The 14,849-nt window shown below is 37.4% G+C and overlaps 1 protein-coding gene across 3 annotated transcripts in view; it reads left to right on the top strand.

Moving 5' to 3' along the window:
• Positions 1-14,594, top strand: part of CNIH3 (cornichon family AMPA receptor auxiliary protein 3) — a 39,680-nt gene extending 25,086 nt beyond the window's left edge. For 2 of the 3 annotated variants that reach the window (XM_003203838.4, XM_031552351.1), the window contains exons 4-6: positions 11,245-11,357; positions 13,305-13,448; positions 14,311-14,594. In XM_003203838.4, the coding sequence (XP_003203886.1) occupies positions 11,245-11,357; positions 13,305-13,448; positions 14,311-14,338 (285 nt within the window). In that variant the 3' untranslated portion in view covers positions 14,339-14,594. The remainder of the gene's footprint in view (positions 1-11,244; positions 11,358-13,304; positions 13,449-14,310) is intronic. The other variant, XM_031552352.1, reaches the window with a different exon arrangement.
• Positions 14,595-14,849: the final 255 nt, after the last annotated feature.

Genomic DNA, 14,849 nt, shown 5'->3' with positions numbered 1-14,849 from the left:
AAGAGCTATGAACCTCACAGAGCCATGGTTATCTCTCTTCTGTTCCGAAGTGTGTGACAGGAAGGACTTACTTTCTGAAGCCAGCACAAAGTGAGGAGGATGCAGATACCTCATTTCATTCAATTATGTGTTTGGAAGGCTTTAACTATCGATTTGTGTTGATGTGCATTTGATGAATATTGTAGAATATTTAGTTGTCCAGACATTGTTGTGTCATGCAAGTGTTACATTGTTCACACAGAATACATACTGGTATTGCTGAATGCTGTGGATCTGTGCAGTCTTTTCTTTTTTTTTCTTTTTTAAATAAATTGCCGTTGTTTCTCCAAGGATATGATTACATGATGCACAACAATGCTGTGTAGAGATGCGCCAACTAGTTGTGAATGAGCTGTCTTGGCTTAGTGGAAGTAGTACCATTAGCAGTACAAAATCATAGAATTCTTCAAGTTGGAAAATACATTCAAAATCATTGAGTATAAGTATCAGTACAGGATTTTTGGGTTCATTAGTGCTTCTGATGAGATAATGGGGGCATGCCATATAACTACACCATGATTTTGTGATTAAATCATTGAATAAGAGAATGATTTGGGTTGGAAGAGACCTCAAAGATCATTTAGTTGTGTCCCCCCTGCTGCAGGCATGGCTGTCAACCGCTTGATATAGTACTACCTGAGGTTGTCCAGGACCCCATCCAACCTGGCCTTGAATACATCCAGGGATGGGCATCTACAACCTCACTGGGCATCCTGTGCCAGCATCTCACCACCCTTTCCATGAAAAACTTGAGCTGACATCTAATCTAAGTCTCCCCTCCTGCAGTATAAAACCATTCCAATATTTTGTGAGGCTATTAAAACATATTTGATTAATGAAGGCAGCATTATTGTACAATTATAATTGCAGGTGTATTTCAAATGATCTAACTACATGGTTGGTTTCTCTTGTAATTACTTATTTTAGCTCTAAGGACAATTATTTTCTACATTAAAACATGGTCTCTTTCATTAATCAACCATTGTAAAGTCATTGCTTTACCTTTAGGGAAATTTAAATTAACTTGTGATTAGGGTTATACTTGTAAGCAACAGCATCTTAATATTTGATTTAAGCAGATAAATCCTTACTAATGAGTAGAGTTGATTAAGCTCGTTTTATTCTAAGTGAATGTATTTCAGACTTGAGTTTGCTCATGCTAGACATTGCTGAACAGTGTAAATGACCTTCATCAAATTTTTAGCCAGTATTTGTTTTTAAACCCCATTAATCTGAAGAGTGGTTTCTGAATTATGAAACTGGCGATACTTGTGAGGAAAATTAGGTATAAGACTTTTATTCATTTTCCTGTTACAGTGGAAGCATTTTAGCAAGTTAAATTAAGCATGAAATCCATGAAACTGCAAATCTATATTTTATAGAGCTCAGTCCTTTATCCTCATTTTATTTGGTTTGATTTTGTTTGTTTGTTTGATTGCTTATTTTGGCAAGGGGTAATTGGACCTTGCAAATTCAGCAAGAAATTTAACTGCAGAAATCTTTGGCGTGTGCCCAAGTTGGTGAAGTGTCTGGAGTACAAGTCTGATGGTGATTGGTTGAGGGAACTGGGATTGTTCAATCTGGAGAAGAGAAGGCTTAGGAGAGACCTTATCACTCTCTACAACTGCCTGAAAAGAGGCTGTCATGGTGGAGACCAGGCTCTTCTCCTAGGTAACAGTGATAGGACCAGAGGAAGTGACCTCAAGTTGCACTAGAGGAGGTTCAGGTTGGATATTAAGAAAATTTCTTCTCAGAAGGAGTGGTGATGCACTGGCACAGACTTCCCAGGGAGGTGGTGGAGTCACCATGGAGGAGTTCAAGAACTGTGGAGATGTGGCACTGAGGAAAAGGTCACTGGGCATGGTAGAGGTGGGTTGGTGGTTGGACTTGACGATCTTAGTGTCTTTTCCAACCTTAATGATTCTATGATTTGTTTGTTATTATACTGATCACTTCTTCCATTTTTCTGCCTCATGGTCACTGACAAGTTGGAGATAATGTGTCATATTTATAGCATGCATTTCTGGATGTATCAGTTCATTGCTTCATCATGGATTTAGGGATTTATAAATATTTGACATTCTTTTAGCTAGTTGCCAGGCTGATAGTTATTAGCAGGGTATGTCTCTAAGCCTATTGCATGGTTCATTAAAGTGCTTAATGTAAGGCTATATAAGTCAATTTAGTAATTTTGGTGGAATTTTTTTTAAGTGATGAGTAACCATCCGTGTATAAGAAGAATCATACTTTCTACAGATTTGAAAAATTGCATTGGCTGAGACTACAGCAGTAGGCCAATTTGATGCAAAATAAATGTGTTGCAAGCAGCAGCAACTTTGCCTTTTGTTGTACTGTATGCTACTTCGAACTTCAGCAAAGATGTGTTAATTTCTCACTTAGCTAGATTTGAACAGAAAAAAAAAAAAACTAATGAAAAGCATTTCATCACAGCCATGTTAGAGAGTGAAGTCATTTAAGCCAAAGATACTTGCACTGTCTTTGCAGGAGTGATTCACACCAGGGTTGTGGTATTATGCGTATTCGGCACCTCCTAACCAGCAGTGAGCATGTCATCTTTCAAGTCCGTGTGCTTGTGCTATCTGAGAGGAAAACAGAATTATCTAGTCACAAGGTATTTTTGGGATGTGGAAATAGCAGTGGCATGCTGCTCACAGGACAAAAAGGCTTCTCTGTCCAGAGTTCTGATAAATTGCTGCTGTAACAAAGATCACAAAGGGAACAGAAAATGGCACCATGTGACACTTTCTCCATTAACAGTGAAGGTTGCAGTGATGGAGCACCTGAACTTTGTCCACTCATTAGAGACTGAGGAGTTCATCATTGTTACTGGCTTCTCAATGCATATTGTATTTCTTGATGTATCTAACGCTGTCTCTTTTCATACAACCTCAGTACAATGGAACCACTGAGTTTGATTAATCATCTGGGTAGTAGGAAATCTTTCAGGAGATTCTTCCTACCAAGTGCCTGAGAGCATGAACCTTAATCAAGAGATGGTGTGGTTAGCGTCTGAAGAATGAATATAGAATTGTGTGTGTAGGAAGTCTACCTGCATGCCTGCAGTATTTCCTCAAAACTTTGTCTCTCTATTACTGAGTGCAATATAGAAGATTGCAGGCATTGCTGTCTAGCAGAAAAGCAAGTAAATATTACGTATTTTTTAAAAATTATTTTTATAATCTCATTTGAAAAAAAACACAGTAGTTCAAAACAGAGTTAGTTAATATCAGAAAACTTTCTGAACCTCTCTGGATTTAGGAAGGGTTTGACCTCATGTTTGACATTTGTGCTTACCATTTGTCTCTGAGGTCAGGCAGCAACAAAACCAGATGTGATAGTTCTCCGTGGGTGCTTTCAGAGTCTCTCCTTCACATTGACGGCTTGGAACAAACTCTGTTTATTGCTCTGAGATGAGAATATTGTTGATACTCAAACATAAATGTTTGAGTATCAACATATTGTTGATACTCAAACATAAACATAGGCCCTGGACATAGTTTTGGTCTTGAAGTTCTCCTAAATTAAGCACCATTTGGATAAAAACTCTGTATTGTATTGTTGGCGGTTATAGCCAAATTTGTATTAATTTCTGTGGGAGTTCTTGGTGAAATTCAAAAGAGACCATAAAGGTCAAACCGAATAAAACAAGGAGGGAGAAATACAGATTTTAATTAGACAATTCAAAAGGTTCCTTTGTAGCACTCCACTTGTGCTAATAATATTTTACTCATCAGAAAATCATCCTTTTCATCCTTTGGGTTTGCACTCTACTTAAGAGAGGACTGTCACAGAGGGAGGTGAGTGGTTCATGTTTCCAAGAAGCAAGGATGCCTTTTGATCTATCTCCATTTCATCTCTAGTTTTATTAAGGTCTAAACCTTCTATTAACTGATCTGATACATGAATATGGAAGAGTTCAGTAATCCTGCTTTCCTTAGAAATTTAAATGCGGGATCTGTTGTTGAGACTACAGTAGCTATTTTGCAAAAATGATGATAGAATTGGGGCCAGACAGCTGGCAGTGCTTTTACTTTATACAAAGACAATGTCATAAATATTGCTTGGCTAGAGACAGGGCATCTGCTCATACTTTTTATTTTATTGTGAATATCTCAGTTTCATAATTACTCAAAAGGAATTGCTTTTGCAATAGAAGTACTGACCACAATCCCTTTTCTCATTTCCTTGTATATAACTCCCTTTCCAGTAGTTGTGTTATCTGATTATCTTCATTTCCAAGTAAGGGATTGATGTGCTTATACAAACTCTGTGCTAAGACTTGTAGTTATTTAAAGGTATTCCCAGTCTTTTGGCCTTTCTTTTCTCTGTTTTACTAGACTGTTTGGTTTGAGGTTTACATGTATATATCATATAATAATTATTTAAAAAAAAAATGAAGATTTGAAGGGACCTGAAAAGGATTTCTCTTACATTCCTGTGCCCTAGGACAGCATCAATACTCTCTTGTGATTTAAAGCAAAACACATTTCCCAAATCTGAAAATGAATTTAAAAGCAGGCCCAAATGAAGATTGCATTACATGTTGAAAAAATGACTGCAGAAATCAGAGTTGAATGTAAATAACAGTAAGGCATCCTGTCTTTTGTGTTCTGTTCAATCAATTTCTAATTATTCTAATTTCTGTTCTCAACCTTCTTATAATCTGCTGAATATGTGAAGCAAATTTCTAATTTCTCTTTGAATCAAAGGGGATGTGCTTATATTAATCTTTTCTTAACATCTTGAGGAGTAAGAAAACCCATCAAATCTAGAAAATGTTGCACAAATATGTACTAGAACTATAGTTAGACAATCAAATTAAATCAAAAGGTTTCCCAGTCAATTTTGTAATAGTGTCTGGATTATCTTCCTCCTTTCAGATGTCTTTGCTCAGAGTTATAATAAATCAGACTCCATATCTGTGCAGCAAACATTGTAGGGCAAGTTTCCCTCAGTAAATATTTCTTTCAGAACTTGACTTTAGTCTAAAAAATTCATTTGAATTTTGATTTGAATGAAAACTCCCATTAACTCAACAGATTCATGTTGCACTTTCTCTCAATTAATTTTGGAAACAGTTTGTGACTGTTACTCAAAGGGAACCACCAGAGATAGGAAGTTATGAAAACTTAAAGCACTAAAGGATGTCACTTGTTCCTGTCTGAGATAATAGATTCTGTCTATTTGATTATAGATCAAACAACTGTCCTCTGGGTTGTGTTTTTCTTCTAGTCTATGAAGACCAGTCAACATACAATGCTATTGCTGAAATTTGTGTTTTTTGTTTGTGTTTTCTCAGGTAGGCTGATGAATAAACTAAACTTATTTGCTGCAGCCTTGGTTAATGTGCTAATTATGGCATCTTAAAGGACTAGAATAGAGAGTGATAATTGGGAAAGGGGAATGCATAGCACTTAAGAATTTAGAGGAAGTATAGTATTTCTGGCAGGCAATCCACTCACTGCTAACACTTGTTTGTTTTATGCGCTGTCACATTCTTTTATTATGTGCATTGTGCCAGTGCTATTTTTAGTCAAATTCACAAGTTCCTGAGTTCAGCATTTTCAAAAGTTAGAGCATAATAGTTATTTTTAGGAATTGTTACCTAAGGACATCTGTTTGCTTCATGGAAAGCTGTATCTTGCTGTGTCTGCACAGGTGTTTGAAGCAGCAGTGAAAGATAAGAAAAGCTGTGAAATTATTGCAAACCTAAAATGTTCAAGCTTGTGACTCAGTCACAGTTTGGTCTTTACCCCATTTTTAACTCCGGGGAGGAAGTAAGATTTGCCAGTACAATGCCTGATGGAAATGGAGAGGAGGGAGATATACATGTTTATTATTTATTATAAATAATATTATTACTCTTGAAAATATTTACATATAAATCTATATCAGTTTAACCAACTGTATTTTGCTGTTAATGTCATCTTTTAAATGTTTATACAATAAATAAAATGGCGAAGTATCACCCTGTAAGACAACCTTTTGCATTACAATTCAGCTTCCCTCCAGTACTGTTCTGGAGGATATGGCCTTATTCTCAGAACACTGCAAGAAGCAGTGAATAGGTTTGGAGATGCAGCAAAAAATATATATATGAGTAACTGTTGTCTCTAATGCGCTCCTGAGATGAGAATTCTCAGTTGCTTGGGGTAATGTAATTTATGCATCTGCTCCTCAGAGCTGTGTTGAAGATATTGGCAAAATTTGACTTGCTAATGGACTGTATTTGCTTTAATTTGGTATGCAATAAAATATATATTTGCATTTTAATGAAACTAAAGGAACTGGGGTTAAATCAAATGTTGCTGCTATGTTTAGCAGAATTTTCATTGTGGATTTAAGTCAGGATTGGATCCTACAAAAAACAATGCAATCCCTAAAAATAGAGTGGAATTATTTCACGTCGTATCTGTTATATGAATGGGAATGGTTTCTGGTGGGGGTTAAATGTCCTACCTTGCATTCAAATGCTGAAGTTTCCAAAAACCTGTTAGAGTAGCAGGATAGGAATCACCTATCCCAGTTCTGCTCATCTCTGATTATGTCTGAAACACAAGAGAGAGGTAGGGCAAAAGGGCATTTGTTACCCTATTCCATATCAGTGTGGAGGAAAACTAGATGTTCGTGCTCCAGGGATGCAAACTCAGCTTCTATTACTGGTTCTGAATTTACATTTAGAAAATAAATAAATAAAAAAGGTTGTGAAGATATCATCACTTCTAAGATCACAGCACTGCTGCCTTAATGAGGTACCATCCAAGGATGAGGTGCTTTTTGAACAATGCTGATGCCCTGCAGGCTGTGCTCTGTGGAGAAGCTTTTTATTAATATTATTATTTTATGACCTCTTGTAGGCTCTGCAGAACAGAAATCTTATTGATATTTTTGATAAATGATCCATAAAGATGTGATATTCCTCTGTCACTGTTGTTGAAGTTATTATTTGTAATATGACGAAGTTTAAATGTGCCAGTCATAAACTGGCTCCATTAGAATCTTAGACTTACAATATAATTACCTCTATGTTACAGAAGATAAACATGAGACAACGAGTATTAAAATGATGGGCCTAAATAGAAGTGTGTTCAGTACCCGAAATGGAAAGAGAGTGTAGATCCAGTATTAGAATACCTGATTTTCTGTATTGCATTGCAGATGGATATGGAGTGCTTTGTGAGTATGATAATTAGGTTCTTTGTGTTACTCGTTTCCCTGTCTGCTGTTTGTGCTGTGGAGTGAATTCTCTTATATTCTCTTGATACTGTTTAAACAAATTCCAGTAGAGCATTAAAATTAAGGATATTTCCTTTCCAAACGTGTATGTTTTGCTCTACTTTATGTCACTGTGGCCCAGAAAAGGGGAGAGCTGAAAGCACAGGTGTTAAATAGTTTTTTTTATTTGTGCTCTGCATTTGATCCATAACATTGAGTACTGTGTGCGTGCAACATTGCTGTCCCCTGATAAAATGTAAAGATACAGATTTGAATTTGTTAGGTTCAACTGCAGGTGTTCTTTATATGATCAGAAATTTATTTTCCAGCCATTTTCTTTTGAGCTAGTTATATATGACATAGCAAACTGCTGAATGCTTGTAGCAGTTTGAATTACATGACTTTGAATAAATTGAAATACTACTGCAGTTTTTTTGTGTGCTTATCCTTTCTCTTTTTCACTTGCTTATTCACTTCTGATTTTTTTTTCATTGTTCAATTAGCAGGATTTCAGAGATGCTAAATAATCAGCTCCAAAGGAGCTCATAATGTCTTAAATTCAGCAGCTGATACTCCTCAGTAAGATTGGTTAGCTCTGGCAGGTTCTACTAGGATGGACTTCAAAGTGTAATTAAAATAACTCTGAACACCGTGGGTATGTCTCCCTCCCCTCTTTCCCTGTGTGTCAGCTTTAGTAAGGGCTATTACAGAAAAAGCAGCAAAGTGAGCACCTTAGAAACAAGCTGCAGCCATCCTTTGCCAGCAGCAGGTGCAGCAGCGTTAACTGCTGTGCTAATGTAGCACTGCTGTGTCTGGTGGTTGCCCACCTATGGGTAAAGTGGCACATTCGTGGTTAAAGGAAGGGTCTGGGCTATGTGCAAGGAGACTTCTTGGGGGAGGAAAACAGTGATGTTGTAAGAATTACTATTATTGTCTAGTACTCAGGAGTATTGGACATAAAGAAAGTACTCGACAGAAGCATGAGTTCTTGGCATTTTAGTGACTTAACAGTGACTGGGAAAACAGTTTGATTCACTTGTTACATTATCATTATTTTTTTCTAAGAAAGAGATTTTAATAGCACTGATGAAGGGAGATCACTGTTCACTCTGTTCTATCTTCCCAAATTGAGTTTCAGAGAGGTATTTCATGTGCATATTCACTGGTGAGCTCAGCTGTGAGAGTCATTCCATTTAAAAACAATAGAATGTTCTGGAAGAGCAAAATTACAGTTGAGAAGAAGGTAGTAATGTGTAATAAGCACAATAAGGAGGAAGACTACTGACAGGAAAAGATGGGATTGTTGTTTGTAAAAGAACAACCGAACACAATTAGGGAAGAGGAAACTGATTAAAAGTGACTGAATAAAGGACTGAACTTCGTGAGAGATGCAGCTGATATCTTCAGATGACTTTGTGGTCCAGTAAGTGCAGAGAAGCTGCCGGCATGTTCTTAGTTAGCTTCAGTGCATGTTTTCCCATGCGTCAGTTCAGCCAAACTTGCTGTTTACACACAGCAAAGGCTGCCTTATTTGCTTTGGAACTACAAGGATGAAACTATCTACCTATATGCATGTGTATACTACTTTGTATGAGAGTGTACTGAATATTTATTATGGGATGATAATGATTTGATATCTAGCAAAGATTTTGCATTTGAAATGCAAATGGTTTGTGAAAAAAAGATTTTGAATTTTTTGCTGATACATGTATTAAATGTACATATCAGAGCATACATACGAAGGTATAGTAGTTTCTTTCCTATGCTTACATTATAGCAAGAGATGTTTCTGACTAGCATCACTTTGATCTAGAAACTTTGATTTCCTTTTCAGACTTTTTTGTGGTTTTCCATGGGTAAACATCAACCAGCAGAATTTCTAATAGTAAATTTGCAATGCCATTCGTTAGTTCGGAATTCCAAGTGACCATGTTTCAGCTCTCAAGAGCCGTGCTTCTTTGCAGCTTCTCCTCCAGATCTGTGTTCTGTAACCGTCCCCAGACTTCATCTTGAGCTGTGTCAGAAAGCAGAGTTCATTATCTGAATCAGAGTGTTGAAGCATACTGTTTATATCCTAAAATGATTGCCATCTGACAGCTTTATACACTGTCCCAGAAATGAATTTAAGATCCTAGCACAACTCCTGTAGCACAACTCTCATATATTAGAAGTTACCATTGCAATGGACTAACTTGGCAGCAATGACAAGGATTGACAGTTGCTGGTTCCTGAACTGCTTTCTTCCCTCCAGGAACCAAATCCTGTATTTGCTGAAGTGCATTGGAGTCTCCATTGGTTACAGAGGACTGCAAGGTGACTATTCCAGCCAGGAACAGAGGCAGTGTTACATTTTGTTTTTTCAGTTTAGTTTTCGTCACAAGCCTTGCTGTTACTCCTTTATGCTCTTACTTCCCTCGTTTACTTTTAGATTTAGTCCCTCGGCTAAAACGTTTGAATGTTAACTGCAACTGGTTTACAGACTGGTGTTTGTTTGCTTCTTTCCATGAATTCTCTTTGGAAATTGTGATCAGAATTGATCCTGTATTTATTTATGCCGATGCAAAAATATTATTCCAAAAAAAAGATGAAGAGATGAGATGACCCATCTGTTATTCAATTAAAAGCAGAGGTAGTTCTAGTATACACTAAAAACTGTGACTGGAGAGTGAATCTCTTCTCTACTGCTTCCCATGTTTCCTTTCTAGCTTCACAGATGATTATTTATTTTTTTTTTAATCTCCTTTATAAATTTCCACCTTGGGTTTCCTTCTCAGCTATTATCAGCCAGCCCACTGATCAAGCAACAGCATTGTGTTTTTGCTAATTTTGTGAACTGTGTTAGAAGCGGAACTCAAATATGTGATAATGAATGTTATATACTTGAAAGTGCCGTGATGCTTAGTCGGAAGCCATTCATCATTAAGACCTTTCTTGTCTGTAATTTATGGCGAGGATGAATCATTCTCTTGGTAAAGGTTATAGTCATGTTCTAAATCACATTCTAAAAATGAAAAGAAAAAAAATACCAGCAGTGATAAATAACTGCCATCTGGAATCTGTGCTATGCAATTGTACCGTGAGTTGTCATCCACATAAGATAAGCTTTTGAGGATGCTTAGACTGACTGCATAGACTTAGAGATATGAAAGTGAAAAAATACGTTCCTTGTGAAGTGGAAGAAGTCCTAAAACTCTGGAATTTGTTGCAGCACAACTGTATGGGAGAAGGTAGAAGTTGGGAGTAGCTGTAGTGGGCTTCTCACTGTTTTCAGAAATAAGACTCACTTGAACTATTTGACTGACGAAGATGAACTGACATCGAAACAAGTCCCTCAAATGTTTTTTTTGTTGTTTTTTTTGTGTGCTTTTTTTTAACTTTGATGTGATTTGGAGACACTGCAAGAGATACAGATGATCTGTGTGTGGGATTGTCTGGCTTTGAGGAAATGAAAGATACTGGAATAAAATTCTTTTATTGCTTGGGTAAAGATAAGAATTGAATTTCTGAGAAAAGACATAAGAAAACAAGAGAAGACCAGCTAAGAAAGGGGGGTGAAAAAGAGCCTTTAGAAGTAATCACTCTGAATCAACATCACATAAACTTCTGTTTCTGCCAGCTGCCCACTCACTCTCTCTTTTAATAGAAAGGATCGTGTTGGTCTGCAAGAAGCAGTGTGAGAAGCCATGGATTTACCAGGGGTGTGAGCTTTCCTTCTTAGTGGGTTTTAGCTCAAAAAGCTAACTTAGTAATGGATTAGATATCTTTAGGATGAATGTAACTTATAAAAAAGCCCACAGTATATAGCCAGGATCAGAACCAGGATGGCTCCATGCTTTGTGCTCATTGCTCTCTGCTTTGCTGTCCCTCTCTTGAGGTATGTCTGGGGATGGGTGCAGGTTTGCCTTCTGCAAAGTCAGTGACGGAAGTCACAGGGATATTTTACTGATCTGTTATTTCTGTTCCTTTCAGCTGGTGTTGCCGGAGTACTCCATCCATAGCCTTTTCTGCATAATGTTTTTGTGTGCTCAGGAATGGCTCACACTGGGCTTAAATGTTCCTCTGCTTTTTTATCACTTCTGGAGGTAAGCCCATCTTTTATGTTCTGACTGCTTGTTAGCCATATGTGCCAACTCATCAACCATGCAGATTGTATGAAGCATGAAGCTCAGCAGCAGGAAAAGGGCCCAAAGGCAGCTAAGGCACAAGTTTGCAGAGAAAAAGTATATTATAATGTTCAGGATGGGGAAAGAAAACCTATAATACATAAATGTAGCTTCAAATAGCCTAATTTAGGTAGCTACATTTAAATAAGCACTTTGAATATTCTGAGTGTGAGATGGAATCACCACACCCACATGAGAACTTGAAGTGGCCTGGAGTCTGAAGGTGGAGCACTAAGAGCTGTACAGGCTGGGAGCTGTCAGGGAGTTAATATCACAGAATCATTAAGGTTGGAAAAGACCACTAAGATTGTGTCCAACCACCAACCCACCCCCACCTTGCCACATATCACATCCCTCAGTGCCACATCTCCATTGTTCTCGAACACCTCCTTGGATGATGACTCCCTCATCTCCCCAAGCAGCTGGATTCTCCAGCTGTCTTCAGCTTTGGGTCTCTGCTACATGTTTGTGCTCACTCAAGGACTTCCTCAGTTGACTGTGTGGGAGCTGCTGTGGAGCAGCTTTAATGTTTTCTGGACTGAAGCTGCGGGCAATACAGCTTCCATTGAATTCTAGTAGAGGATCTGGCACCTCTGAAGATAGGCAAGAGGCATTCGTTTTTCTGTCTGTCAGTCTGCAGTCTTTCACTAGTTTTGCATTCCCACTTTATTTGGAAAAGCACAGACAATTTTTGTCTGTCAGGTTCTTTCTGTGTTACAGAGATACATATGGTAGCAGGAAGCTGCTGTTGTGAAGTAGCTTGAAGAATAACTCTGTGAAGAAGGCACTGCTAGTACCTCAGCTATGAATTAAAAAATAGTAGCTTTTAAACTCTGTTTTCTGCAAAACTTGGTAATAATGCAACATCGTGTGGTAGATTTATATTATCCAGAAGTTAGAGTGACAGCATATTTATCAGAAAGTTTAATGAGATGAAGCTATGAGTGCTCTTTTGTTGGGTATAATAAAGATCATGGTGTTTTACGATGCTGTCTTTCAAAGGATAACAACTCAAGTGTGAAAAGTAGAAAAAAATACAAAGTGGAAATGGTCATACTTGAAATAATGATGCCAAACTTAGGATATGTTTCTGTGGTTCTCCGTATGTATTGTCATAATTACTCACATTGTTTGCTACCCTTGGGTTCATTGTAAAAATTTCTGCATAAAACCATGGGAAGATAACTGTGTGTTATCATTCCAATGAAGCTGCAAAGTAACTGAGACTAAAGTTCCTTTTCCAAAAACATCTTTCATCATAGTTTTTTCAAATATCCAGTCTCTGGTGAAAATAATAAGAAATTTCTCCCTCATAAAAAGAACATTTTCTGATAAAAATTATTTAGATAATGAATTTCTGAGCAGTGCTATGTGTAAAAAAACCACAAGTTAGCTAACTCTTTTGTTATACCATATTGAATTTTTCCTTTTCAGAGTAGAGGAAACTGAGCTATCAACTGGGTGAGACTGTCACCTCTCATCATAAATGAAATTAGTTGTGTGGATGCAGTTAAAGCCCAGTAATTCTTCTTCCATGCTGTGATCACAGACCACATATTGTAACACACAGTATACAAGTTATTAGCGAGTAAGCCAGAAAGAACTATATAGGCAGGGGGAATGTTGCAGTCTAAAGATTTAATGGAGCACAGAAATTTCACATCCATGAATTGCTTGGTTCTGCAGTATATCTAGACTAGCATTCTGACTTAATCATGTCCAGAAAGTGAGGCTTGATAAAGAGAGGTAAATTTCTCCTATACAGCGGAAGATTGTTTTCTTTTGAGGTGATGATCAGGACATATGTGTCAGCACATATCTAATACAGCATGTTACAGTTGTTCTAGAGTTCTCCTTCTCTTTCAGGTATTTTCGTTGCCCAGCAGATAGTTCAGAACTCGCTTATGATCCGCCTGCAGTCATGAATGCTGATACCTTGAGTTACTGTCAAAAAGAGGCCTGGTGTAAGCTAGCTTTCTATCTCCTTTCTTTCTTCTACTATCTTTACTGGTAAGTCTGGTAATTTTACTGAGGGAATAGTAGCTGCTTTTCATTTAACATGTGAAATTGCATTTAGGAATGTCTGGAACAAGTGTCTATGCTTTCTTAGCCTTACAAAACTGCTTCTGATCTTGATTCAGGGAAGCATCAGCAGTGTGTGCTTAAATCTGCGGACACTTCATTACATGTAGAATATCAAGCGTTTGTCTGAGTATTTCTGCTGGAACTAAACTGTTGTGCTGAGCCCTGTTTTCCTTCATTCTAAAATGTGGCCATAAGTCAAGGTCTGCTGCCTGGTCCTTAATAAAACAGTACTATATCCACTTTTGCTGTGCTTTTATTGCAAGAGCTAGAATTGCAGTAAAATGGGACTGTGATAATATACTGCAATTTCCTCATTTTTTAGAATTGTACTTAATATGTATGGATTTGTGCTAGCTGGTTGTCTGCATTTTATTTCTTCTACTGTATGGATTTTTCTCCGAAGGAAAGAAAATGTAGTTTTGTGGTAAACCTTGCCTGCCACACTGAGAGTGCTGGTTGAAGTTGTAAATATCAAATGTGTGAAAGTGAAATGGTTTTGTTTCTTTGCTGTTCAAATTCAGACATCAGAGCACATTTTAATAAGCTCAAACACAGCTTGTGGTACAGTAGGATATCACTAATGAATTTGCTATTTCTTGAGTCCTTTTTGATATCCATCTTGAATCCACCATAATTAAGATACTTTAGAGAGACAGAGAGAATGCAAAGGAAGGCACTGGCCATTACAGTCAGACCTTGAGGAACAGACAGTAAAGGGTTATAAAAATCAAAGTGCTCTTTATGTTTCAAAAGGATACTTTCATATTGTGTCTTTCTTTTCACTCAGCATGATCTACACTTTGGTGAGCTCTTAACTAAAAGATCATCATTAAAGACTGAATACAACAAAAGCTGTGGAGGTGCAAGGAGTGAGCCAAGTGATGCATGATTCAAAGATAAATAAGTAAATGAAAATTAAAGAGAAGAAAACTTTGAACCCAAGAAGTAAATAGAGTATGTGACAGAGACACCATGCAGAAGCAGAGTACCATGAAGAATGGCTGAGTTAACTGTTTATCTCCTGTCTCTGTGTGTTGCAGCAAATGACTTTCAAAACCCAAACAAAAAAAAATGCAACAAATAGACTGAGTTACAGAACTGTTTTCCTCTTCAAGGATAATGCTGCTCAGCTAAATGGATTCATCATAAACTGTAGTCCCTACTGTCTTCCAAGGAGCAAAGTTTCTTTTTTCTTTTTAATGACTGTTCTGTTCTGAGGAAGCAGAGGACAAGATCATCACAAACAGCAGGAACATTTACACAATACGTCATGAAAATGAGCACTAACTGGGGTTCAGACAAGATGTGTGACTGTTCTACAGGGGT

This window comes from Meleagris gallopavo, chromosome 2, assembly GCF_000146605.3.
Source record: "Meleagris gallopavo isolate NT-WF06-2002-E0010 breed Aviagen turkey brand Nicholas breeding stock chromosome 2, Turkey_5.1, whole genome shotgun sequence".
NCBI classification, from domain to species: Eukaryota; Metazoa; Chordata; class Aves; order Galliformes; family Phasianidae; genus Meleagris; species Meleagris gallopavo.
This window is presented reverse-complemented; position numbering and strand designations above follow the sequence as displayed.